The sequence below is a fragment of the Leptodactylus fuscus genome, chromosome 5, assembly GCF_031893055.1.
Source record: "Leptodactylus fuscus isolate aLepFus1 chromosome 5, aLepFus1.hap2, whole genome shotgun sequence".
Classification (NCBI taxonomy): Eukaryota; Metazoa; Chordata; class Amphibia; order Anura; family Leptodactylidae; genus Leptodactylus; species Leptodactylus fuscus.
The window spans coordinates 69,122,111-69,149,217 of record NC_134269.1 but is presented as its reverse complement, the minus strand read 5'-3'; the positions used below and the strand labels follow the sequence as shown (position 1 = coordinate 69,149,217).

At 40.9% G+C, this 27,107-nt stretch overlaps 1 protein-coding gene across 1 annotated transcript in view; it reads right to left on the bottom strand.

Annotated features, from left to right (window-relative positions):
* IQGAP1 (IQ motif containing GTPase activating protein 1) overlaps positions 1–27,107 on the bottom strand; it is a 111,102-nt gene that overhangs the window by 47,707 nt on the left and 36,288 nt on the right. The window contains exons 3-10 of the mRNA XM_075273360.1: positions 18,276–18,432; positions 16,976–17,053; positions 16,799–16,875; positions 12,099–12,166; positions 11,254–11,367; positions 8,848–9,026; positions 5,776–5,866; positions 4,920–5,083 (exon numbers count right to left, since the gene is read on the bottom strand). Of these exons, the coding sequence (XP_075129461.1) occupies positions 4,920–5,083; positions 5,776–5,866; positions 8,848–9,026; positions 11,254–11,367; positions 12,099–12,166; positions 16,799–16,875; positions 16,976–17,053; positions 18,276–18,432 (928 nt within the window). The remainder of the gene's footprint in view (positions 1–4,919; positions 5,084–5,775; positions 5,867–8,847; positions 9,027–11,253; positions 11,368–12,098; positions 12,167–16,798; positions 16,876–16,975; positions 17,054–18,275; positions 18,433–27,107) is intronic.

The following is a 27,107-nucleotide window of genomic DNA, read 5'->3' as shown; positions in this document are numbered from 1 at the left end:
TTAAAGGAGTAAAAGCCCCCCACAGTTTGTTAAACAATTTCTCCTGAACACGGCAATACCCCATATGTGGCTATAATCTGCTGTATGGGAACATGGCGGGGCTCAGAATGGAAGGAGCGCTATTTGGCTTTTGGATGGCAGATTTTGCTGGAATAATTTTAGGTGCCATGTCGCATTAGCAGAGCCCCTAGAGTACCAATACAGTGGAAACCCCCTAAAAGTGACCCCATTTGGGAAACTATACCCCCCACAGAACATATTAAAGGGTAGAGTGAGCATTTTGACCCTACAGCTGTTTCACAGATTTTATTAACATTGGGCCATGAAAATGAAAAATTACTTTTTTTCCAACAAACTGTCAATTTAGCCCCAAATTTTTAATTTTCACAAGAGGATAAAGGAGAAAAAGCTCCCTAAAGTTCGTTACACAAATTCTGCTGAACACAGAAATGCCCCATATGTGGTCATAATCTGCTGTATGGGAACATGGCGGGGCTCAGAATGGAAAGAGGGCTATTTGGCTTTTGGAGGGCAGATTTTGCTGGAATATTTTTCAGGTCCCATGTCGCATTTGCAGAGCCCCTAAAGTACCAATACAGTGGAAACCCCCTATAAGTGACCCCATTTTGGAAACTACACCCCTCATAGAATTTGTCTAGGGGTAGAGTGAGTATTTTGGCCTCACAGGTGTTTCACAGATTTTATTAACATTGGGACGTGAAAATGAAAAATTACTTTTTTTCCCAATAAATCGTCCATTTAGCGCCATAGTTTTAATTTTGCAAATAGTTTAAGAATTAAAAGCCCCCCACAGTTTGTTACACAATTTCTTCTGAACACGGCAATACCCCATATGTGGCCAAAATCTGCTGTATGGGTACATGCTGGGGCTCAGAATGGAAAGAGCGCTATTTGGATTTTGGAGGGCATATATTGCTGGAATAGTTTTGAGGTGCCATGTCGCATTTGCAGAGCCCCTAAAGTATCAATACAATGGAAACCCCTCAAAAGTGACCCCATTTTAGAAACTACACCTGTCAAGGAATGTATCAAGGGGTATTATCATTTTGAGCCTAAAATGCTTCCCAAAAATTAATGTACAAAATGAAAATTGAAATTTTTAAAAATATGCCATTTCGGTGCCCAATACGTTGCACCCACTTTGTGTTGTCAGAGACCTGCACTCCTAAAACTATTAAGTGGGCCATCCCGGGGGTCAAAAAATTATATATGTGGGTGTAAACTGCTGCTTGGGCACACAGCAGGGCTCAGAAGGGAAGGACCACTGTGCGTTTTAGCTTTTGGGGTACAGATTTAGAGGGACCCTCTGGGCGCCATGATGTTTTTGCAGAGCCCTGGAGGTTCCAGTAAACTGGAATTCACCAAGAAGTGACCCCATTTTGTAGGGGCAATTTTAGGGTCTCTGCAAATGTGACGTGGTGTCCAAAAACGAAGAATCTAAATCTTCACTCCAAAAGCACATATTGCTCCTTCACATCTGCACCCTGCTGGGTACCCAAATAGCAGTGTATGCCCACATGTATGACACTGGTGTACCCCGGATAACGTACTTAATGCCATATGTGGGTAGAAATGGCTGTTTGGGCACAGCCGGGGACAGAAGGAAAGGAGCGCTATATTGGTTTTTGGAGCACACCATGCTACTTTTGCAAAGCCCCTGAATTGCCAATAAAGTGGAATCCGCAGACATGTCACCCTATTTTGGACACTACCCCACTGATGGGATTTATCAAGTGGTGTAGCGAGAATTTTTAACCCTTGAGTGTTGCATTTATTTAGTTTCCAGAAATGAAATCGCAACTGATAGAGAAGTTAAAAATGAAAATTTTACAGATTTGCCATTTCAGTGTGCAACATGTTGTGCCCGACTTATGTCAGCAGAGACACTCCAAAAACTGTTAAACGGGTATCCCAGGCACAACAGCTTTTAGAGCGTTCATCTCTGATACAAGGTGGGCACAACATATTACGCACTGAAAGGACGTATTCCTGGAAAAATGGTCATTTTCACCTCTCACAATCCACTACAGTTATAGTTATATATATAAAGTTATAGCAACACTTGGGGGTTAAAAATGCTGTCTGTACCCCTGGATAAATCCTTCAGGGGTGTAGTTTCCAAAATAAGGTAATTTATCAGGGGATTCCAAATTACTGGCGTTTCAGCTCTACAAAAGTGTCATGGCATCCAAAAACCAAACCGTCTGTGCTCCAAAAACCAAATGACCCTTCTTCCCTTCTGTGTCCGGCTGTGCCCTAGTATCAGTTTATACCCACATGACATTATGTCCGTTATCCGGGGGTACACCAGTGTCATACATGTGTCATACATGTGTCATAAACTGCAGTTTGGACGTACAGCAGGGTGCAGAAGGGAAGGAGCGCTATGCGGCTTTTGGAGCACAGATTCAGATGTTTGGTATCTGGACGCCATGTCATGTTTGTAGAGCCTGTAAGGTACCAGAAAAGTGGATTCCATGGGGTACCAGGAGTGACCCCATTTTGAAAACTGCACCCCTCAAAGAATTTATCAGGGGGTGTAGTGAGTATTAGTATCCCGGACGTGACTGCACAGCGGATGGCGAAGAGGGAATATATAAGCTGTGCGGAGGACATTGCAAACACCAAATTCCCTACTATGTCCCCGTAGCTCCTATGATTGGGGGAGTCACTCTGGGGGTCACTTTAGGGGTCACTTCTGGTGTCTGTTCCCTCATAAGCTGTAAATCTGGGGTGTCCCCTGATATCCGCTCACACAGCTTATATATTCCCTACATGACGCACCCAGTTGTGTTCTAATAATTTGGCGATTTTTGAGGGTTTTTGTCTTCACATTGTGAGATGCTATATTTTCTTTATGTTTCTGGTGACGTGGCCATATAAGGGCTTATTCTTTGCGGGATGAGATGCATTTCGTAATGACACCATTTTTGGGTGTCTACATCTTATTGAATACATTTTATTAACCCTTTTTTGCTGGATTTAAAAAAAAAAAAAAATCAATCCTGGCATTGAGTTTTACTTTTTTAATTTTGCGCCATGCAGCGTACAGTATAAGTAACATGTTCCCTTTATTCTGCGGGTCGGTACGGTTACGGCGATACCTCATTTATAGTATTTTTTTATGTGTTACTAGTTCTGCAGAGGAAAAACACATTTGGGGACATAAATCAATGTTTTTTGCATCGCATCTTCTAAGAGGCGTAACATTTTTATTTTTCGGTTGACAGAGTTGGTTGAGGGCTTATTTTTTGCGGGACAACCTGCGCTTTTTATTGGTACTGTTGTCGGATGCATATGACTTTTTGATCACTTTTTATAGCATATTTTGTATGGTGAGATGGCGAAAAATCATTACTTCCGGCGAGTTTTTTCCGTTTTTTTTTTCCGGCGTTCGCCGTGTACATTAAATATTATTTCAGTTTTATTGTACAGATTGTTACGGACGCGACAATACCAAATATGCATTGTTTTTATTACTTTTGAGTTCTTTTTTTATATAATTCATTTTCTATTGAGAAAAAGGGATTTTTGGGCTTTATAACTTTATTAATTTTTTTCATACACTTCATTTTATTTTTTTTACATTTTTTTTTACTTTTTCATGTGTCCATTTAGGACACTTCAATCAGCAATACTTTGCTGATATAGAATGCCATGTGAGACACAGCCTGCAGGTGTCCCACATGGCATTCCGTAGCAGGATGTCAGGCTGTGTAGACGCACAGCCTGACATCAGAAGGTCCTGGCAGGATCACCAGGTATGTGGGGGCTTCGGGCAGTCTGGGGTCACTGGCCAGACCCCAGACTACCTTTTACTGCTATCGGCACCCTCCGATCTCGCCGCGGGGGGTGCCGATCTGATTTAATTGTCGGCGGATGCCTTTCGATCGCGCCGTGATGTTTCACGGCGCGATCGAAAGGGTTAAAACTTCCAGTCGGACTCAGTTCCGACTGGACGTTATGGAGGAAGGGGTTAGGTGTTAGTAACACCTAACCCCTGTCCCCCCCGCACCCCTCCCCCCGCCAGAAAGGTACCTAAAGGCCGGACGTATTTCGGCAATAGTCCGGTCTTTAGGTACCAGCACATGAGGCCGTAAATTTACGTACGGCGGTCCTCATGTGGTTAAGGCCAGGACCCCACGGGATGTAAACGCCACGATTTACCCGCAGCGGAGACGCTGCGGGAAAAATTGCAGCGTTTTACAGTGCAGGCAAAGTGGATAGGATTCATGCGAATCCCATGCCCACTTTGCAGAAGAAATCGCAGCGCAGACACGCTGCAATTTGCAAAGCCGTTGCGGCTTTGAAAATCGCAGCATGTCAATTATGTCTACGGAAACGCCGGCGGGTTTCCCATAGATATAATTGTAACAGAAAGTCCGCAGAGGAAAACTCTGCGAACTTTCTGTTGAAAGCGCTGCGGAAAGAACCGCAGCACGTTCACGCCGCGGTTCTTTCCGCAGCGCATTAGCCCGTGGGGCCTTAGCCTAAAAACCTTTTTGGTGAAAGCTTGTGCAGCTAACAGCCATCTTGCCTGATTCCCCATCCATGGGCATGCATACCCAGATTGGGAAAGCCAGTGTTCTTAGTTGGAATTGGGAAGAAAGCCACTGCCAGAATCCCCTGGCAGCATCTAATCTCCCCAAGAACAAATGGATCAGGGAGTTAAAATAAAACCACCCAATTATTACTTCCATTAATATCTGTCATTAGCGAACAGTTAAGAGTCCACCACATACATTGGTCTACTGGTCTACTACTAAAATTGGTGGGTTCATCTAACAAGCATCTAACAGGTATAGTCAGGTTTAGTCAGATCCATCCTTTGACGACACAACCATATTATATCAATGTAAAATAAACATATACAATATTCAGATTAGAAAACAACTCACCTCCAGTTTTTGCTGTTTATCGCTCTGCAGCTGATTAAAGTACCATTCAGAATTGTCCCTCTGCAGTCCTCGTAGTGCAAGAGCTTGGTTACTGAGAGCCTCATATAACACTGGTGGACTGCCAGACTCCAGGGCTTTGTCAACCCGTTCTATGCCTGTTTGTACTAAAGAGAAGAGAAGATGCAGGGTCACCAATGATAAATAACATACCCATTTACTTGTATTATAGACAGGAGATATAGCAGTTGCTCATATCGAAACCTCCAGCTATATTACTGTGAAAATTAGGACTGGAACTCTCTGACAAGCAATGGTTTAACTAATGGGAATCATTGAAAGACTGATATCAGCATGTTACAGAAAATGACATACATTCTAGTTTTACATATGGTCAGTACTGAGGTGAAAGAGATTATAAACAAAATGTCTTTCATGCCTGGTATAAGTAGCCATAAATACACCAGACAGAGAAGTAAAGTATGTGTGCCCTGGTGGGATGACGTTTTAATGAGGACCTTTCACCTCCTGGGGCACATGCGGTGTACTGGGTGGACGTTCCTCACGGCTCAGCATCATCACTGGGCAGTAGGGAACGCCCCCTCTCACAGTACTGTGCAATAGACGCTCCCATGAGGAAGGGTGTTCATGACTGACTGTCAGAAACACCCTTCTGATAGCAAAGAGGTACGGTACCGGCACCCATAGCTCTTCACCGGGGGTACAGAACAATAAAGCCGACAGTGCGCTGAATTCAGCGTACTGTCGGCTTTCTAGTGGTGTATTACACCGCATGTGCCCCAGGTGGTGAAAGGTCCTCTTTAAACTAAAGCTATTCACAAATAAATCTCATACTTACAATTCACTTTATTGATATTGCCTTGTATTTCAGCTTGAGTTAGCAGTTCTTCATATACATCTCGTTCACCCCCGTCATTCTCAGAAGTAATCTGACACAAAGAAGCAGAGAAATGCAAATAATATTAGACAAGTTAGCAGCACACAGCCTATACACCCATATGATATTTAACAAACTGCACAGTATATTATATGTAGATGCATTAACTGGCTGAGATCACATCTAGGCACAAAGGCAGGTCGACTACGATCCTTCCTGTTGGGCCCGGTCTCCTTATTGTCAATGCAGAATCTCAATCACTAATCATCTTGCTCACAAAGCTAAGAAGGCCCTAATATAAGGCAAGGGCTATGCAGAAGGCTAATACTAAAAATCACTGGAGGCAGGTAGTATTTGCCTTTATCTGTACAGTGGGCCTCCAGTATGAATTCCGATGGTGGGCCCTAGACAGTGATTGAAGGGGGATATCCAGTTTCAGCAAATAAATGTTTTTATAATGAAAAGTTATACAATTTTCCGATATACTTTCTGTACCAATTCCTTTTGGTTTTCTATATCTCTGTTTGTTGTAAATCATTGCTTATGTTCAGTGGATAAAACTCAGCCCGTGGTCACACAGACATACAGCTCATGAAAGTCATGGCATCAGATATCTGCCAGGTAACAAGATGTGCTCATACAAAAAGTGAACAAAAAACAGCCTCTTGGTCCAAGGCGAATGATCCAAACATGAAGTAGTAAAATTTCAGCACAATAAAGCCATATTGATTAAAATATAACTTTGAATTTCCAAAAACATAAAAAAGATATAATCACCAGATACAGAAGGCAAAGAAAAATTGATGAAAAAAGAAAAACTTACATGAGTATTAAGGTAACGTGTGCATTTATGCAAAGCACCAAAATGGAACAGGGCCTACGCGTTTCAAGGCATGCGCCTCTTACTCATGGTATCTGGTGATTTTTCCTTTTTTATGTTTTTGGAAATTAAAAGTTATATTTTAATTAATATGGCTTTATTGTGCTGAAATTTTACTACTTCATAACAAAATGTGCTCCTGTGTGTCCATCGCATGACAATGAACTGTATATTACATGACCATGGGCTGTACAACGCATGACCTTAAGGGTGCATTCAAACTACGGATACGCTGACTGATTCTGAACGCTAAAACGCGTATAAAGCAGATCCCATTCATTTCAATGGGAGCCAGCATACAAGCGCTCCCCATTGAAATGAATGGGCTGCTTTTTTCTCTATGGGCCCCTTCACACGACGTAAGCACTCGGCTCATTCCGAGCCGTACACGCGAGCGCTTATAAACACTCCCATTCACTTCAATGGGAGCGCTCGTATCCGTAGTGTGAATGCACCCTAAGACTGATTTTTAACCACTGGAAGTAAGCAGAATGAATGACAGCAAGCAGAGATTTAGAAAACCCCAAGGAATTAATGCAGAAAGTATATTGAAAAATTGTATAACTTTTTAGAATACAGAAATACTTATTTGCTAATACTGAACAACCCCTTGAAAATTCCCAGCAGCAGCAGAGTGCACTTTGTCACAGAAATGAAATGTTTACTATGCCACTAGCATGAAATACCATATAAGTAGGTCAGAGGAGAGATTGGTGGTGGTAGACTCCTCTTAAACTTATTACTTTTGTTAGGCTCAATGCACATTGCAACTAAGCCTTTTGTTGTCAGTATATATCAGGAGGATTTGCCAGCGTATAAATGCAATGGAAAGCTCTGTAGTATGCATGTATATAGGCATACAGAGACACACTGCCTATATGGTCTCTGTAGGAAACAGATACCACACTGTATACCTTTTTGTGGTAGTCCTCTGCATAGTGAAGTATAGTCTGCTGAGAATTTCTGAACAGATTTTAAAAATGCCATGCCAACAAACCTCAAAGTGTAAGGAAAGTGTAAGAAACTACTGAATTCTCTAATACACAAGCAAAAGGTAACCAGAGTTGAACCATAACATAAAAATCAGTATGCAAAAATAGAAAAGATCAGCATCTCTCCAATTCTTTTGGTATAAAACCTAACTTTTAATCCATCAAAATTTAAAAAAGAAACATGAATACAGAAAGATAGAAAAAAACCCTAACAAAAAAAGCTAAAAAAACAAAAAACAAAACAAAAAACCCAACACGTTTCGGAACTGACGTTCCTTAGTCATAGCGTGACTAAGACATGCTATGACTAAGGAACTCCAGTTCCGAAACGCGTTAGTGTTTTTTTAGCATTTTTTTTGTTAGGGTTTTTTTTTTTCTATCTTTCTGTATTCATGTTTCTTTTTTAAATTTTGATGGATTAAAAGTTAGGTTTTATACCAAGAGAATCGGGGAGATGCTGATCTTTTCTATTTTTGCATACTGATCATTATACTCCATCAAGTCGGAGGTGGTGGATTGTGCACCTCGAAGATAGAAGAACAAAGATATGGTGAGCTCCAGAACGTTTGCTATATTTTTTCATCACATAAAAATACAATACTCATTGAAGTTATGAAGGACCCTGTATTTATGTCATGGGAAAAACAGCCGAGTCACATCTAATTTGACAGTAATGTCTTTATTGCTTCTGAACCATGGTCTTGCCACTTGGCCATACAGATGAGATAGTTCTAGGCTGGAACCAACAGCTATTTCTCCCAATAAGTATATATATATATATATATATATATATATATATATATATATATTTTTTTTTTTTTAATAGGGGTTGAAGAATAAACCCCAGTTTTATCTCGCAGAGAATATTTTGTAGATGTCTTAGCTCTCACAGGAAATCCGGGCTAAACTCCCATTTACTGATAGTAGTTTTGGAGGAACAACCAACAGACCCCCACAAACATTAGACTGTCAGCCAATCCCAATTTTGTTGGCAGTGTGAGGTCCTAAATCCTGTTTATATAGAGTATATTACAGAAATCAGTGTGTCCAAGTATACTGACAGAAAGGAGGCTACAGTTTGGAAATATTCTACATACTTCTGCAAGGATTGTGATGGTAGAAGTTTATAGGTTGGCACAAATCGTATAAATAGTGACTCACCCGTTTCTTGGCATTGTCCATTTTATGGTGCTTTGCTTGATAAAGGGTGTTCTGATAAACAGTAGATAGGGGTTCATTAAGATTTACTAACATGGCATTCGGATTCTTTAGTGCGGTGAACGTTTCTGCAGGAACTCCCCGGTCTATTGCGTCATTGATGGCAATTACAGCTGCATGCACTGCAAAATACCAGAGAGATTATACAAGACTTCAATATCTGACCTTCAAAACGGATTCGCTACAGCAAAACAATACAAATCTTGTTGAGTCTGGCAACAACATGAGCAAGTATTCCAGGTAAGAGGTAAATGGCTAGATGCACATTACCCACACATCAAATGTACAGGTACGAGAGCTTGGGCCAACTAAATTAGTTTTCAAGAACATGATAGAAAACCTATTATAGGGGCAGCACGGTGACTCAGTGGTTAGCACTGTTGCCTTGCAGCGCTGGAGTCCTAGGGTTGAATCCGATCAAAGACAACATCAGCATGGAGTTTGTATGTTCTCTCTGTGTTCGCACGGTTTTCTTACCACACTCCAAAGAAGAGTCTTTGGGTCTCCTCATCTTCCAGGACCCAATAATGGCTGCTACCTCAGAACCCCCCCATAGCTATACCACTGATTCCTGGCCAGTAGACAATGTAATAAATTGTGCTTTCTTCCAGAGAGCTTTGACTACTTCAGTCATCTGACCATGGGAGTGCTGACAACTGGGCCCTCACTGACCTCATATGAATCATCCTAAGGTTAGGTCTTCAATAGTAAAGTGTTAGGAAGCGTTCTAATGCCTTATCATAGATTAGCCCTATACTAAATGTTACCTAAAAAAGGCTATAGGCTTCACCAGGGCATCTAAACACAGTACTGTCACAAGGGAGATTTGTGACAAGCTCTGTTATATGTGCCCTGCACTGTCCCATTTAATCACATGATCTGGTCAATACTTTACATAAAAGCTCCAAAAATGACACAGATTAGATGACACAAAGCATATCCCATGTGGCAGATGTCTGACAACCCCTATAACATATTGGACTACTGATATTCTGGGGCATTAAATGTACAGATTACAATAATAATAATAATAGTTTTTCTTATTATGTTTAACAAAAAAAAAACACGAATAACTGCGCAGATGTGATATGAAGGATAGACTTACAGCAGGCAATGCTATAACAAGACCTAGTGCTGATGTTACATCTTTACCAGCACTTTAACAATGGTGTTTGTCACTCTATGTAATGTCTGTGCTCTTGGCTATTCTCCCGCTAACAATCCAATATATTTGTACACATTACGATCCCCTTACAGCCCCATTGTGCTGGAAAGTTGCAGTCGTTACCAAGTCAAGTATACACTGTTCGATTGCTAAATGCATATAATGGGTGAGAATTGGCATCCTGCCCGCTGTGCCCAAAGAGTCATTTGTAAGCCTACCACTGATAATTACCTCAGGAAATAGCTTCTAGCTAGATGAAAGCAGGAGGTCTGTGTACGGAGGCCCCTCACAAGAGATATTTTACCAACATCAGAGCCCTCGCAATCTTCCAAGCAAAGCGGAACAGCACTTATTGGGCCTCACTGCAGCTGATGATGGTTAGCGCGATAGAATATAATGACAGGAGAAGCAGATGATATCTGCATTAAAGTGACCCTCCAGGATCTCCATTATTTAAGATCATTTCCCTCTTCACATACTAATAGTCATAGAAAATGCACAAATCCAAGCAAAAAACTGCCTGCGGTAGAATGTGTCAGAAATCTTTTCTTCCTATTTATTCCTATTAGAAGGTATACTGTTGCCACCAGGCATAACAAGCATGAATATGATGTTGAAATGGTTACAGACCTTAGTCCTTTACTTCAACATCTCTACGTTACAAGTTCATGTAATGACAGAAGTTGGCATCGCCTACTACTCAATCCAAGCATATAGAGACTCCATTATAAACTAAGATACTAAACTAACAACCTGGAGTTTGTCACTTGGGCTTGAGCAGTGACACGCAACGTTTCAAGGATGACATGCCATCTTTCTCAAGTCATGCATCGCAGGCTGTAATATTCAAGTGTGTTAGTTAGTCATTGAGCTTTAAGCTGTAATAATATTCTAGTTTGTTGATTATTTTGTCAGTCATCGATCCGCAGGCTGTAAAATTCTGGTTTTGCAGACAATAAAGTCATCTGCATCGGCTGCCATTGAGAGAATAATGGTGATCTAATTAGATTTAGGATAAGCCATCAATGTGTGATAGCTAGGGGTCTAGAATATCCATAAACAGCATAATGGAGAGGTCAAGCTACAGTATCAGGCACAGCCGCTCCCGAAGGTGGGACAAGAACGTTTTAAATTCTTAGCAGAAGACCCCTGCCCAGACAAATCCTTACAAAACCTGTACTCACATGCAGCTTCATCTACAGAGAGCTCACTAGCCAAGATTCCTCCAATTTTGCTGAATGCAGGCATCTGAATCCCATACTTCTCAAGCTCACTCTTCATGATATCAATCTCTTCCGCTGTGAACACAGGAGAAAAAATATCAATACTAAGTATTAAATTAATTAAGTAGACATATCCTGTAACAATGAAATTCTCTCCAGGACATACAAGAAAAATATAAACTAATAGATCTTCGTCAATTTATGAGGAACAACATTTTGCATCTACATAGAAAATATTGTAAAAAAAAAAAAAAAAAAAATAAATTATATATATACACACACACACACACACACACACACACACACACACACACACACACGGATTGTAATGTAGATTATGGTTACTATTGCTCACACTAAAAGTGAAAAAATCCCTGGTATGAAAATCATATATACAAACATACACTTTAGCTCACATTATTGCAAAAAATACACTACTAGGAAATATAAAGATGGAAAATAGATGACAAAGTGTCTCATGTTCACAGATACCGGAGGACACCAAACACAGTGGATTAAATATGATGGTGAATTTTTATTTCATGATCTGGAAGTATCTTACCTTTAAATAACACAAGGTGCTGATAATATACATTACACTGGTTACTGATTAGGTCAATAATATTTATATTATTCATATATTGTGTGTCTGCCATACTCTGTAGAGCCCTGATATATAGATCGATATATTAAGCTGTCAGCTGAACATTCTGCTAAAGATAATGTCTTACTCCATAACATATACTGAATAAAATCCTCCACAAACAACGCAGGTGTAATAACATGAGGAAAGAATGATGACTGACCTGTAAACTCTACTTTCCCATACAAGTCCTGGATCTGCGGGGCAAGGCCTAGCTTGAAGAGGTACAAACTGAAAAAGAGACGTCAGAGTGAATTGGCATTTGTATGGAAGATGCTTAGGTACAGACATCGATGGCTCCCTCGGCTGTATCTATAAAGTAGTAACCTTGCCTATATTCCTTTCCTAGGATTGTATGCAGTAAAAAAAATGAAACAAGTTTTATATTAAATGAAATAAAGCTAAATAAAGTATTGTCAGCTTCACGGCTGCAGACAGCATACGATAACTTGTTGGTAAATGGTTTCCTCACAGTAAAACGACAAGGATTTGTAGAGATCTAGATGAATAAACCCTCACATAAAAATGGAAATGAACACAACAAAAGACAATTAACAAACAATGACAATGTGTCTGAACTTCCTCCTAATGAGCTGTCTGCCCCAAATTAATGAGCCTGGGCAGAGGGGGCACAGCAGGGGCTCTACAGACAAACCCAGGCATAACCAAGGTGCCAATAAGAGATGAAACTGAGTGATTATATATGTGTCAATGTAGTAAGAATAGGTAACAGGCAATCTCCCCATCAGCATCCCTAGCAGCTGTCAATCTGCCTTCTACGTGTGGTACGTCTATTCACAAGATGTCTCACCAACTCATCTTCCCATCCCCTACTACTACATGTGCTACTGATTCGCATTTCTTTCATCAAATTGAGGAATTGTTTAAACACAAAGAAAGTCCATGACAGAAGTCAGAAGAGGTTGGCGTCCACCACTTCGATAGGCTTCATGGGCCCAATTATAATCTCTAGGTTCACTTTTCACTATTCGTCACCTGAAGAATCACTTTCGGATTGTGGAGCGAGACCCCCTACTATCCTTAGAATGAAGATCCCGCAGTGCTGACACTCTGAGTCCATAAAGGTTTATCTACCTTTGTAGTATTGATGGCTTATCCAATATTATATGTGCGAGCGTACGACACCGATCAGCTGCACCAGGACAGTGTGGCTCGTAGAAAAGTTTACATGCCCGGTGCCACACTACTTACTTGTTGTATGAAATGTATGCAACGCAGTGCAATAGACTTCATAGGGACAGGAATGCAGTGCCTAGTCCCCAGCATGTAAGCATTACCTGCAGCCGCACTGTCCCAGAGCAGGTTATCTGTAGGGGGTCTCTAAGGATAGGCTGGCAACATTAGAAAGCAGATACCGTCTTTACTATTAATGGGGGGAAACGTGGTGTTACTTTGGTTATTGTGTCACATAAGTTGTTGATTTAGATGTAAAGACTTAATCCTGACCATTAGCTTTTATAGAGCTTACACTACAGTCATCAGTCATTACTTTCTGTGGAGTGAGAAGAATAGGACATAGAAGTGACTTCACACATTATTGAGTAAGACAATTCCATCATCATTCAATCCCTATTGTTGCTTTTTCCCTAATCCCTGAGAAAATCACACAGAGATCTGCTGTTCCTGTTACAAGCAGTTATCTGTTGTTACGTTTTGCAATTTTGCCAGTGAGTCAATGTCAGTGACAGTAAGCGATTGCCATGTGACTCCAGGCTGTAGGATACATTGACTAATCTTCCTAGCAGACTGTATACAGTATCTCCTATGGAAGGTTCTGAAGTATGTCATTGTATAAGCATACAACAGCATACTTAGTCCATAGGGTTCCGTAGTAAAAACTGTATGCCTCACCATATGTGTTTTGTAGCAGTGCCTCTACGTTAAAGAAAGTAACGTGTGCTTTACTTTCTTATTCAATATCTTAGAAGATGATAATATTCTTGAGGCAAGGGCTTGTCATTATCAGTTCTGAACACCTATATGTCAGCTATTCATTTGTCTTTTGGCTAGAAGAATTTGGGCGCTTGTGTAACAAGCCCATGCCTGCCTTCATCTATCTAGTCTACTATGAGACTGTCCTGGCTCCCAGCACCATCAAGCCTCTAATAGTAAGAAATACAACTGGTTAAACAAGACCACTTAATGTCAACCCAAGTTAACCAATGTTCAGACACAGAGCATCTTGGTGAAGAGATTCAATTCAAGACATTCAATTACATCTAGGAAGACCCTGCATTGCCGCGCTGATTTACAAGACTGAGATATAATCTGAACAGCAAAAAGCTGCCACTCCTTTCCATCACCTTGAAAAGAGAAACAAGTCCAAGCAGGATCTGCAGCAAAGACGTGTACCCGCAGATTTCTTGAGTTACCTTTTTCATAATCAAAAAACTTCCTTCAGCCCGCAGAATGACTTTGGCAATAGAAATCAGAAAAAGATTCCACACCAGTCACACCAATATAGGATGGACATAATATAGTAACCATTACAGAGGATTCCCATAAAAAAATCTGTGTAATGTCAATTGTATGAAATAGTATAACGTGTTGAACCCCATGTCACTACAGTTCTGCTGCACCTGGTAAGTGGTGCTTCTTTTGTTATTTTATACCATAGCCTGCTTTTACCCTAATACTTATGATCTCAGACTTTTAACACTATCCATACCATTTCCTTTTGCTATGCTGGCTTTCTATACACTGCAGGCGGAGGCATTGTCATATATGCCACAAATGTCACAAAATGCCACATGTTTTTCTAAAGTCTGGAGAAAGTAAAAGCACTTCCCTTCCACAGAAATATATATTGCTATAAAAATAATGATTTTTTTTTTGTACTTACCTTCACTAAAAGGGTTATGCACAAACAGTGTTTATCAACTATCCAGGCTGAATGTAGGCAAGACTGGTGATAGACATTGTTCCCATTCACTTCAATGGGAGTGCAGGAGATAAAGGAGTGCTGTACTTCAGCTACTCCGGAGCTCCCACTGAAGTGAATGGGAGGCTGTCCACCACCTGTCATGCCTACAGTACAGTACAGACCAAAAGTTTGGACACACCTTCTCATTCAAAGAGTTTTCTGTATTTTCAGGACTATGACAATTGTAGATTCCCACTGAAGGCATCAAAACTATGAATTAAGACATGTGGAATGATATACTTAACAAAAAAGTGTGAAACAACTGAAAATATGTCTAATATTCTAGGTTCTTCAAAGTAGCCACCTTTTGCTTTGATTACTGCTTTGCACACTCTTGGCATTCTCTTGATGAGCTTCAAGAGGTAGCCACCGGAAATGGTTTTCACTTCACAGGTTTGCCCTGTCAGGTTTAATAAGTGGGATTTCTTGCCTTATAAATGGGGTTGGGAGCATCAGTTGTGTTGTACGGAAGTCAGGTGGATACACAGCTGATAGTCCTACTGAATAGACTGTTAGAATTTGTATTATGGCAAGAAAAAAAGCAGCTAAGTAAAGAAAAACAAGTGGCCTCATTACTTTAAGAAATGAAGGTCAGTCAGTGCGAAAAAGTGGGAAACCTTTGAAAGTGTCCCTAAATGCAGTTGCAAAAACCATCAAGTGCTACAAAGAAACTGGCTCACATGAGGACCACCCCAGGAAAGGAAGACCAAGAGTCACCTCTGCTGTGGAGGATAAGTTCATCCGAGTCACCAGCCTCAGAAATCACAGGTTAACAGCAGCTCAGATTAGAGACCAGGTCAATGCCACACAGAGTTCTAGCAGCAGACACGTCTCTACAATAACTGATAAGAGGAGACTTTGTGCAGCAGGCCTTCATGGTAAAATAGCTGCTAGAAAAACACTGCTAAGGACAGGCAACAAGCAGAAGAGACTAGTTTGGGCTAAAGAACACAAGGAATGGACATTAGACCAGTGGAAATCTGTGCAGAGTGAAGGTAAAAGGGCCAACAAGTGCTAAGCATCTGTGGGAACTCCTTCAAGACTGTTGGAAGACCATTTCAGGTGACTACCTCTTGAAGCTCATCAAGAGAATGCCAAGAGTGTGCAAAGCAGTAATCAAAGCAAAAGGTGGCTACTTTGAAGAACCTAGAATATAAGACAGATTTTCAGTTGTTCCACACTTTTTTGTTAAGTATATAATTCCACATGTGTTAATTCATAGTTTTGATGCCTTCTGTGTGAATCTACAATTGTCATAGTCATGAAAATACAGAAAATTCTTTGAATGAGAAGGTGTGTCCAAACTTTTGGTCTGTACTGTACATTCAGCCAGGCTGCAGTGTATGTATATGCAATGTATAGTGGGGGGATATGAGGACCCCTCGTTCTCAGGATTAGTAGGAGTCTGAGTTGTCAGACCTCCATTGTTCAGATATTTATTCTCTATCCTATTGATAGAGAAATACTTCCTATTGTATAACTAACTCTTAAGTAAATATAAAAAGATATAGCAGCAATAATGGTTTACAGTTCATAATAAAAATGTCATGTTAATCCAGCCACACACATTTCCATTTCATCCAAAGAACTGCTGGAAATGTTACATGTAAATGTCCGAAAAAGCCATTTGCAGCTCAGCCATGCTGGTAATTTTCGGGTATGACAGCTTTGCTAGATCAGGTGTCCATGAATCCAATTACTCCCATGAAATCTGTTGGGGTTCAGTGAAGCTTCTGGAATATCATACGTCTAGAACAGTGCTGTAGACTAGGTACTGTTGCCTTAAATAATATCAAGAAGCCAGACCAAAACCCTAACAGACACATTAATGCTAATCTGAGCAGAGCTGAAATTTCCCACTTATGTCCCAGTAACAGAAGACTCTGGATATTTATGTGAATCTACAAAAAATACTATACCTTAAAGCATGGATGCAATATATACAACGTGGCATGTTTTTCCTATCATAGATGTCTGTGGTCTCAGGGTAAAAAATCTGTAATGACAGTGGAGATGAACATTAACATGAAAACAGAGAGAAAAACCCCTTTTAGATATACAGGTGAGAATGCATGGGGTATATGAAATATACCTACCTTTGGTAGACCAATCTCGGTCATTGCATTAAGCCACTGAATCACATTGTCTGTGTGTCGGAAGTGAAGACCGGTGGCCTAAAGATGAAAACAAATACAATAATGTGGTTAGTACCACAAACTAGAAGTAAGGGCAAATATCCAAGTTCTATAAGGTCTCTCCTGGCACTTATTTACAGCACTCTTCCAGGACTAGGGTGCACGTTCAAATTGGGACCAACCACTTTCCCATCATTTTCAATCCAAGTGAAAACCAAGTAGAACAACACTATAATAACAATCCTGCAATACTGACAAGTTTTAGATGTACATATTCAATGTTTCAGGCAAAAACCTTTTGTCAGTCTGAACAGTCATTTGCTATATGTCCTGTTAGGGCAACAAATGTAACGAGATGAGTTCATGGGATCTCCGCTGTGAGTCAAAGCAAAGAGACCCTAACAAGCATCGACTTTCACTTAGATGGACCAAATCTAGCTAACTGGTCATCGGACAGTATATAATACTTTTATATCTTCTGTCTTGGTTGCTTGTGATGAGCCAACCCTTTAAGCAGAATAGGATTCTCAGGAAATTGTTACTGTCCATGTGCTATGGTCCAGTCTGTATTCCCAAAGTGGCTCAAGATTCCCGCACATGTTTTTCAAAATATTTGCCAAAATCCATGTATAAAGTCAGCCCTATGAATATGCCCAATGGGAAGGGGAGGCAGCATACTCAGGACGGATAACAGATCAAGGTGTAACACACTCTATCCTATGTTATGTATTACTACCAGTGAAAAGATTGGTAGATAGATGACCAGATACTTGTAAGGAGGTTCTCTATCCTTATATTGGTACAGGAGATGAAACATAGTATTCAAGAGATCTTCCTATCTTCTAAAGTGATAGCATATGGTGAGGATATGCCTTACTTTATGCTCAGTTGGACCCCCACCTCTCCAGAGTTTAGAGGGGGCAATGGCACGGTGTTCCAGTCTTTTCAAATCAGTGACCACCTGTATAGTGAACTGCGCCATAGCCCTATTCAAGTGAAGGAGCCATCTTGTAGCCCCAGCATTATAGATCAGTGGTGGTGTCAGAGTTTGGACCCATATTGATCATTAAGTTATTCTAGCAATATAATATCTCAGAAATACCCCTATTAAGGCAATTACGGTAATATTCTATTACTATCTAATATGTATATATTAACATCTCATAAATCTAACTACATACTACAGTATCTTATAGCAATGGATAAACGCTTCATCTCCTGTGATAATGATATTAGTAATACTAGAACAGTAACTGCTTACATTATATCTGGTCTGCTCCCGATCATAGATTTTCTTCAGAGATACAACTTTCGGACTGAAGAAGTTTCCAAGTTTTGCCAGGTAGACTCCATTCCTGAGCCCTTCTTCCAGCTCTGTAGTGGGGGGCAAGTCTTCCATTAGGCAGGCCTCCATCCACCTGTAACATAGGATGATCAGCCATTATATGTTGAGCATTAGGCTAAAAATGGAAAGCATCTATGGGAATTCAATCGCCCTGCACCAGCCCTCCCTGTGCTATCACTACATTAAATGGTTATCATTATGATACAATGGTTTTTCCCACGCAAGGTTTTTTTTTTTTTTTTCCCCATGAGCATTCAGGCTTCTCTGAGAAGTAAAGTGAATGTAACAGAAAGCCCGGCCAACTAAGTGGTTAACGTGTCCGTGTTGTGTGTTTTACAGCATTCATGGCCTGTATTTGAAGGATCTATTTTTATCCTTCAAGGCTTTTTTTATAGTCTTTATCTAACGTGACTGAGAAGGTCACGTACATACTGTAGGATAGCACTACAGGTGCAGCACTGCCCAAAGGGAAACATTGCTATTGCATAAAAAGAAAGTTGCATAAAAAACATTTACTGTCCGGTAAAACATCCTGAAATATATTCTGAAAATAACATGCAAGGCTGCAGGGAATGTCTCATATCTTGAGACTGTCCTGTAGCTGCTATTGTGAAAAAGCCAGGACTTTACGCACCACTTACAAAGGTATCAAGTGTATGGTAAACATACTTGAGCATAAGCCAAAGTATATACTATATTCAATAGCAGTATTTTAGCCCTACTTATACACTATATACAGCACAGTAATGGGCAAAATCTATCTGGGCCAAATCGGAGCAGAAAACGTGAACTTGGGTGAGTCCAGAGGCGGCGGACAGGTCATGGATTCTACACTTCAAATCTGGAGCATATTGAGGTACAATTTTATAACAAAGAAAAAACCCAAACACTTGCTCATCATATTGCATCAATGCTGCAGAATTTCACCACTTAAAGAAATGGGCTGAAAACTATACTTAATCTACAGAAAAATCCTCATGTTACATGCAGATTTGGCAAGGTAGGTTCGCAGAAATTTGCAAAGTGAATGCTGGAAAAAGCTAAGGCTGAGTTTACACAGAGTTTCTCGGTCAGGGAATTTGGTCAGGAAACCGCCTCAAATTCCTCCTCTAGAAAACGCCTCACCATACAGTCCTATGTAATCTGCTAGCGGAAAAAAAAAGCGACATGTCCATTCTTCAGGAGTTTTCCACCTGGAAAAAATCAATGCAAGTCAACGGGAGCTGGAAAAACTTCTAGTGTTTTTAGAGGCATTTTTGACGCGTTCTTGGCAAAAGAAAACGCCTCAAAAACACCAGGCTTATTTTCCGCCTCCCACTGACTTGCATTGATTTTTTTCAGGCGGAAAACGCCTCAAAAAATGCCTCATGAATTTTCCTGAGCGGATTTTTCCTGACCAAAAAACCCCGTGTGAACTTACCCTAAATGTATCACATTATAGCTCATGGTACAAAGATGGCATAGGCTTCTCATTTTAATATTTTTAGCAGGAAGGGGTGTGTTCCGGTACAATACATATATATCTCCATCCATTATTCTGATGCCATCCATCGTAAAAAAAAAATAAAATAAAAAATATAAAAAGCCGTATCCCATATACAGGATGTAGAATATAGATATAAGTGAGCGTCCAAATTGGAACATTGGCGTATACATCTGTATGAATATACATTTTTCATATCCAGACATATGCAAAAAATCTGTGGTCCATGAAAGATGTAAAAGAAGCTGTGGCATTGCTGAACTGAGAACAACATGTGGTAATAATGTAGCAAATAATAAGCAGGAAACGCTGAAAATATCAGGAAAATCTTCTAACCATATTTCTGGTCCATAGAGGGCAGCACAGGCAGAAGCTATATGTAGATGTACGAGCTGACAATCGGATACAATTTGCTGCAATGAATGATCAGTCATGTGCCAGTAAGTAACCACTTCAGCGTAAGAACAATTCCAGGCCGATGAATAATCTGTTTCTAGAACTTCCCTGGGTCTCAGCATCAAAAGTAACAAATGTCACACAATATGATGCATCTGCTGCCAAGACTCTGGCAATCCACCAATGAGTCACCGCAGATGAACAGGAGACGTGAGCGGGAGGGCTCTGCAACAGACTCATGGTGTCCTTACTTTATTAAAGAAGTCATAGAAATTTTCGACCTGCTCTCCTGCTTCTTTTTACATGGAAGATCATCCTCTCCCCAGTATTTGACAAGTTCCTAGCAATCCAGAAATGCCATAGCCTAGTCAAGAAGCTCAAGTGTATTTATCTCTAACAAACTAAGAATTGAACCATTTTCTTAAGATGCCCAGGATCGCTGGTGTCTTACATCAAGGTGGTGACTCCTGTATTGCAGGCACTTCATTACTGCACAGTGTAGACAGAGACCAGAACAAAATCAGATCCGATTTTGAGCTCTAGTTCACACGGAGTAACGTGCCGCATGATGTGGCACGTATACGGCGTGTGAGACTTTGCGGGCCGTATACGCTCCCATTGATTTCAATGGAAGCCTGGATCGTAAACTCCGCGTGATTTTGCGGCCGCAAAATCACGGACGCAAAATAACGCGACGTTTACGATCCACACTCCCATTGAAATCAATGGGAGAATATACGGCCCGCAAAATCTCACACGGCGTATACGTGCCACATCATGCGGCACGTTACTCCGTGTGAACTCCCCCTTAGTGTGAACTTAGCATTAATGCAAGCACTAAAAACAGTGAAGGGGCCACAGTACTGATTTATCACAGCAGCCTCTCCATTATAAGTATCACTGCAGATCCTAGAGTTTGGACCCCCACTGATCCTAGTGATATGCCAACACTTTACAAGATGGGAACTCACATGCGCAGCCATCTAATATATACAACTGGTGAGAGACTAAGTGGTCAGACTTGAACAGATCAGATATTTATACTGGGGTCAGAGAGGTTGGACCACATAGAGAAGATATTTATGCTATAACAAATCTGTAAGTTAAAACTACGATAGGAAAGCCCCTTTAAGCCTCCTCTAGAAGATTTAAAGAAAACAATGTACGGAGTGGAAACTTCCATCAGTTCCAGAACATAGAGACGCCACATCATTTCTATGAATAATAAAGTAAAGCATTCAACTCTTCATTAACTTGATGACTTATTTTATTCTTCTCTCTTATTCAGAGACAATTCACCCAAGGGTGTTTTCCTGCCAAGCACTTCAGAAAAAGACAGTGCAGAAAAACACACATTTCCAGCAGATGTTGCTGTGGAAACCCGGCCAGTTGTGTAGACTGGGCCGCTGCCAAAACTGGATTCTTGGTCTGAAGGGGGTTGAGAGCACAGAGCTGCCTGCCATCTCAGGAATGGTGGCCCGCCAAATCATTGAAATGGAAAAGTTATCTAATATTGGAGCATTTCTCACAGGAAAGGATTGTCAAAATACCACACAGACTATTATTATGCAGGAAATTGTATCATACCAACTTCTGCCCATCCACAGCAAGCCTGGTACTGCGTATACCATATGGACATGCACTCGAGGGCAGGAAAGGAGCACAAGGGAACACCGGAAATACATCATCTTCATAGTATAGGACCTGTTAAGCCCAACTATTGTTTTTAATGCAAACAGCTCATAAGGGGTTAAAGTAAATAAGTCAATGGGGTCTGTCAGGCCACTGGTATCCATCATGTTGTGGTTTGCTATCAGCAAAGATGTGAACAGAGACTAAAATACAGGAGCTGATATTCACTGAATAGGTCCGGCCACTAGACTCCTATGCAAGGAATTTAGTAGGTTAATACAAGTTACGCAAAATGTTTTTTGCAGCAAAACTATATATAAATCTGTTAAGCTACTGCTGCTTTGTAACACACGTCCTGCACATAGGGCTGCATTTTCAAGTGACCGCTTTCCTTTAAATTAGTCTAAGGTCGTGTGCATAGAACTCACTGCATGAGAGTCCATTATGATGCAGTGAGTTCCCAAATAGCGGAATCACTATAGCAATGACGTGGCATAAAGCTATCAGTTCATTAATGTAACGTATGAACAACTGTGCATCAGTGTGGGCCTGAGTGTACAGCAGAATGCACTCGTAGTGATATCTGAGTGCAATACGTTATGCATTCATGTCTATGGGGGCTTCCGACACATTCTATGCTAATGAAATGGAGCAGGATAGGACCTGTTCTATAATCATCCAAATGGAACGGATCAGAAACCCCCATGGATGTGAATGTGTCCTGCAATGCACTCGGATGTGCATTATACTGCAAACTCAGCCCCACATGGGAAACATACTCGGTCGTGTGCATGGGGTTTAAAACTGTACATGCTAGCATCACCTGTGAGTGTAGCAACTGAATTCAGTGGTCACATGGATCTACAGAGTCAAAATCATACATCCATGTGACCACTGCAGTCAATTGTGACCCTACGGAGAATATTACCTTGTGATAATATTACATTCCTATCCTGTCCATACAAGACAACATCCTACTGGCAGGTTGTTAATAATCTATGACTAGTTTGCCCAATCCCCATAGGACATAGGTTGCATGAAGATTGTTTTTACATTTATCCACATTGAACCTCATTTATAATGTGGATGCCCCAAGTATGCAATGTCTGTACTCTATATCTTTAGTAGAGAAAACCTCTTTTTTGCTGCAGATTTTGCTGCTTTTTTTTTTTTTTTTTAGCCAAACCCAACAGTGGCTACAGCAGGAATGGGAAATAGACAGGAAGTTCTTATACTTCTCCCTTTTATTCAATCCACTCCTGGCTTTGGCTCAAAAAACTGCAGCATAATATGCAACAAAAAATAGCACCTTTCCCGCTGTGGGGCCTCGGCCTCAGGCTAAAGTCACATGCAAAAACATTTTCCACAGTGAAATTCTCATGGCAAAAACTACCTGAGGCTGGGGAGAATTACATCCACACATTACAAAAAAATACGTGCAGCTGAAAAACCGTGGCGTCAATTATACCTACGGAAAACGTCAGCGGTCTCCTATAAGTATAATTGGGGCCTTAGCCTGAAATGACATTGTTTCTGTGGCTTTCTTGCAGCTCGCTTCTTTGCTTGCAAAGGTTGAAATCCACAAGTAAAAGCCACAGAAATAATTAAGATGTTGTGGGTTTGGAACCTGCAGCACAAGTCACTTTGCACTGAGGGTTTATTCTTTTCACAGAGTTCCCTATGCTGTAAATCTCCACTAGCGAAATAACATGGGGAGGGATATGGGGTATGACATGACAGCAGTTTTCCTTTCTACCTAACATTTTAACCTTTGCAGTTTGCGCACTTGAATGTAAGAATGCATCTTCACAGGCTTGCAGGTCAAGCATGTCTAGCCAAGCCTCACGATGCGGATGTCATGCACTGGGTGGAGCAGGCTCAGAATTATTGTGAACTCCTGATCTGTTCTTCCTGAATCCAAAAACCCAGATCTGAACCATAGTCACAGGACAAAGGGAAAGCAGTAGTATGGAAAGAAATGTGGGGAAAAAAAGCAAAGCAATGGGAATGAACTGAACGTTATTTTGTCCAGAATCATATGACATTTGTAGACATAGATCTCTCTTACAGAAGATAAGACCAGCCTAGGAATTCAACTTGTGGGCACAACAGGTCAAACCTGTTCTACGCAAAGCACCTCAGTGACACAGACGGCACTATATAACACCTGCAATATTGTGCACACACATCCGGTGTATGCGGAAGGAGCAATCCCATTACTTTATGCCACTGATATAATGTTCTAGGATAGCATTGCATATTACAAGACTTCTGGTTACTTGATAGGGCAGACCAAGTTAACCAGTAACCGTCATTCCCAAGAGCTCGAGGCAACAGAATAGCTTCTACAACAGCAGTCCCTGACTTGTCCGAGTCAGAGCCACAGGGAAGGCTAAAGATCTAAGGCTTGATTCATATCTGCGCATGGGTTTCCGTTCTGGGGATTCCCTAAATGGAAACTTAATCCGCATAAAAAAGCGGTTACCTTAGGAAACCTGCAGAACCCATAGAATATAATGGGGCCCATGTGATTTCCGCTCGGTTTCCGTACGAAAAATGCAGCATTTTTTAGGCGGAGAGGGGAACGGAATCCTTGAATGCAGATGTGAATCAGGCCTAAACCTGCATCTGATGGGCCATCCCTGAACAGCAGACCTCATACCGGGTCTTTGCATTTCACACATTTCAGTTTTCTTCCCATATAGTGGATATTCAGGCAAAAGGACTGTACAAATCTATTTGCCTTTATTGGTACCTTGTCCAAAACAACGCACTTACTGTATACTTCTCCCTTCTGCTAAATCCAATCTCAGCTTTGGTTAAAAAAAAAAATGTAACAAAATCTGCTCCCTACTTATTCCTGTGTATTCCACATGTTGGATAAGCAGACAAGGCTTAGCCCCACTAAATCCTTTTAGGGATCCGCAGCACCTCCATAGTAGAGAGCCAAGTTACTATGAAACGTGAACTTACACTAAAGTAGTTATGATGCTGTTAGCTAAAAACGCTGACTACTGGAAATAGACTTGTACCTTAAAATCAATGTAATATGGCCATTACAATATATACTATTGCTATACAACTAGGTAATAGTATATACCATTTCAGATCAGGAAGATAAGGATATGAAGGAGCCATTTTCACAGCCATGGCCATAGATGTAGTAGTAGAGTATATATGACCGTATGTCAGACACATGATGCTGAACCTCTATTTCCTGAACAGCTTCCGAGACAGTGCTTGTTCATACAGCAGGAAGTAGTTGGAGATGTGAAGAGATCAGGAGGTCTTTATGAGGAAACCTGGGTCATGACGTGGACATCCTCATGGGATCCCAACAGGAAGTAGATAAAATGATATGTCCAGATAACAGCAATACAGACACTCATATCATACCAGTCATACGCCAATGACTTATCTAGTGGGCTTTATTTGACAGATTCTTACCACCCGTCAGGAGGAAAGGTGGAGCTGCAATTTGTCCTTCCACTACTCAACAAGATGATATAGAAGTCAATGGTTACAAATCAGAAAGGAAGGTTACAAGAACGTGGCCAACTGAAATCAATGTCAAGCCAGGGATACTGAGAGGTTTCTTATAATGTATATATTATAATTCATCAGGGTTTTTTTTAAGGGTGAAGACACATGATGAGCATGCCGATCAGCACCACCATTGTTTGAATGTATCAATGATATTTATTACATGACTTGATTCCTTGTTACCGTCCGCACAGTTTTGCAGGTAAAGTAAGCAATACATGTAATGTACATGGGACACAGCAGGCACCGCATTGTCTCTCTTCACCCTCAAGGATCATGAGACTAATCCTGCAACACTCCGGAGAAATGAATGGTAGTTCTCAGTACATATGAAAGAAAGGACTATAGGGACTCAATATACTCACGGGGGAGGGGATTATTATTAAAAGCATACGCATGCTGGTGTAAATCTATTTACTGCTGGCATCAGAAGCAACAATATTATTATGAGGCACACATGGATGGTCTGGACTGAAGTCTAGGCCAGCTAGGAGCCAGCACAGATTTCGGTTATAATTTACACCAGTTTTCTGGCACAAAATGTAATAAATGTGTTAGGTTGCGGTATTTCTGCTATGCCCACCCTCACTAATGAATGAGTGGCAGAAAACAAAATGAAAAGCCCCTTTTTTGGGTGTCTAAACCCCACAAGTTCCCCAATGTCTACTTATTTGATTAACAAAACACCATTGTACAATGCCCACAGCTTACACTTACTACATGGTGCCTCATAGGAATCCCTCTGAAGCTCTGGGATCCCAAACCCAGAAGCAGTTCATAAAGAGAGGAAGAGTATAGCGGTAGATATATTGTTCGGTCTAGTTGTAAGGCTCCAGAATTTATCACATGGGCTTACACAGTATGGTAAATATAGTACACCTTGCTAGACATGTTGGTCACATTTATCTTCCATAGGCTACACGCACATAAATAAGCCTTCACAGACCCATTCATTTCCTTAAGTGACCCTAAGCTGCAAAACCGACAGGAGTAAGACCTGCCTTGAGTTTTTCCCCAGGGTCATAGACTTGTGATAATACATGGGCGTGTGTATGGGGTCCTGGAAAATAATGGGTCAATGTGCTATCCATGAAAAACAAGTTTGTGTGAACGGAGTCTTAGGCCTGGTTGGCATCTGCATCCGGTATTCCGTTTGGAGAGTCCGCATGGGGACCCCCCTGAAGGGAATACCGAACGCATTGACAAGCAGTGAGCTTATGAAAGCACACGGACCCCATAGACTATAATGGGATCCATGTGATTTCGCGAGGTGTCCGCACTAATCATGCGGAGAGAAAAGTACTTCATGAACTACTTTCCTCTCCACATGGCTCGTGTGGACACCGCACAGAAAACACATTGACCCCATTATAGTCTATGTGATCTGTGTGCTTTCATAAGCTCACCGCCTGTCAATGCGTTCGGTATTCTGTTTGGAGGGGGTCCCCATGCGGACTCCCCAAATGGAATACCGAACGCAGATGTGAACCAGGCCTTATGACACTTCTTGTTTAGCTTTATTTATGGCGTTTTTGTGCACCCTGGTGCTTTTCAAGCCAAAATGTTTTTTTCAAGTCTCCTTCCTTTTGGAGGCATCTATAACCCTATTTTTGCAAAAATTAATTCAGAATTAAGCTCCAAGAGACATTTTGATAGATGTTGTGGTTGTTTGCACCTCTTCAATGTATCTACGT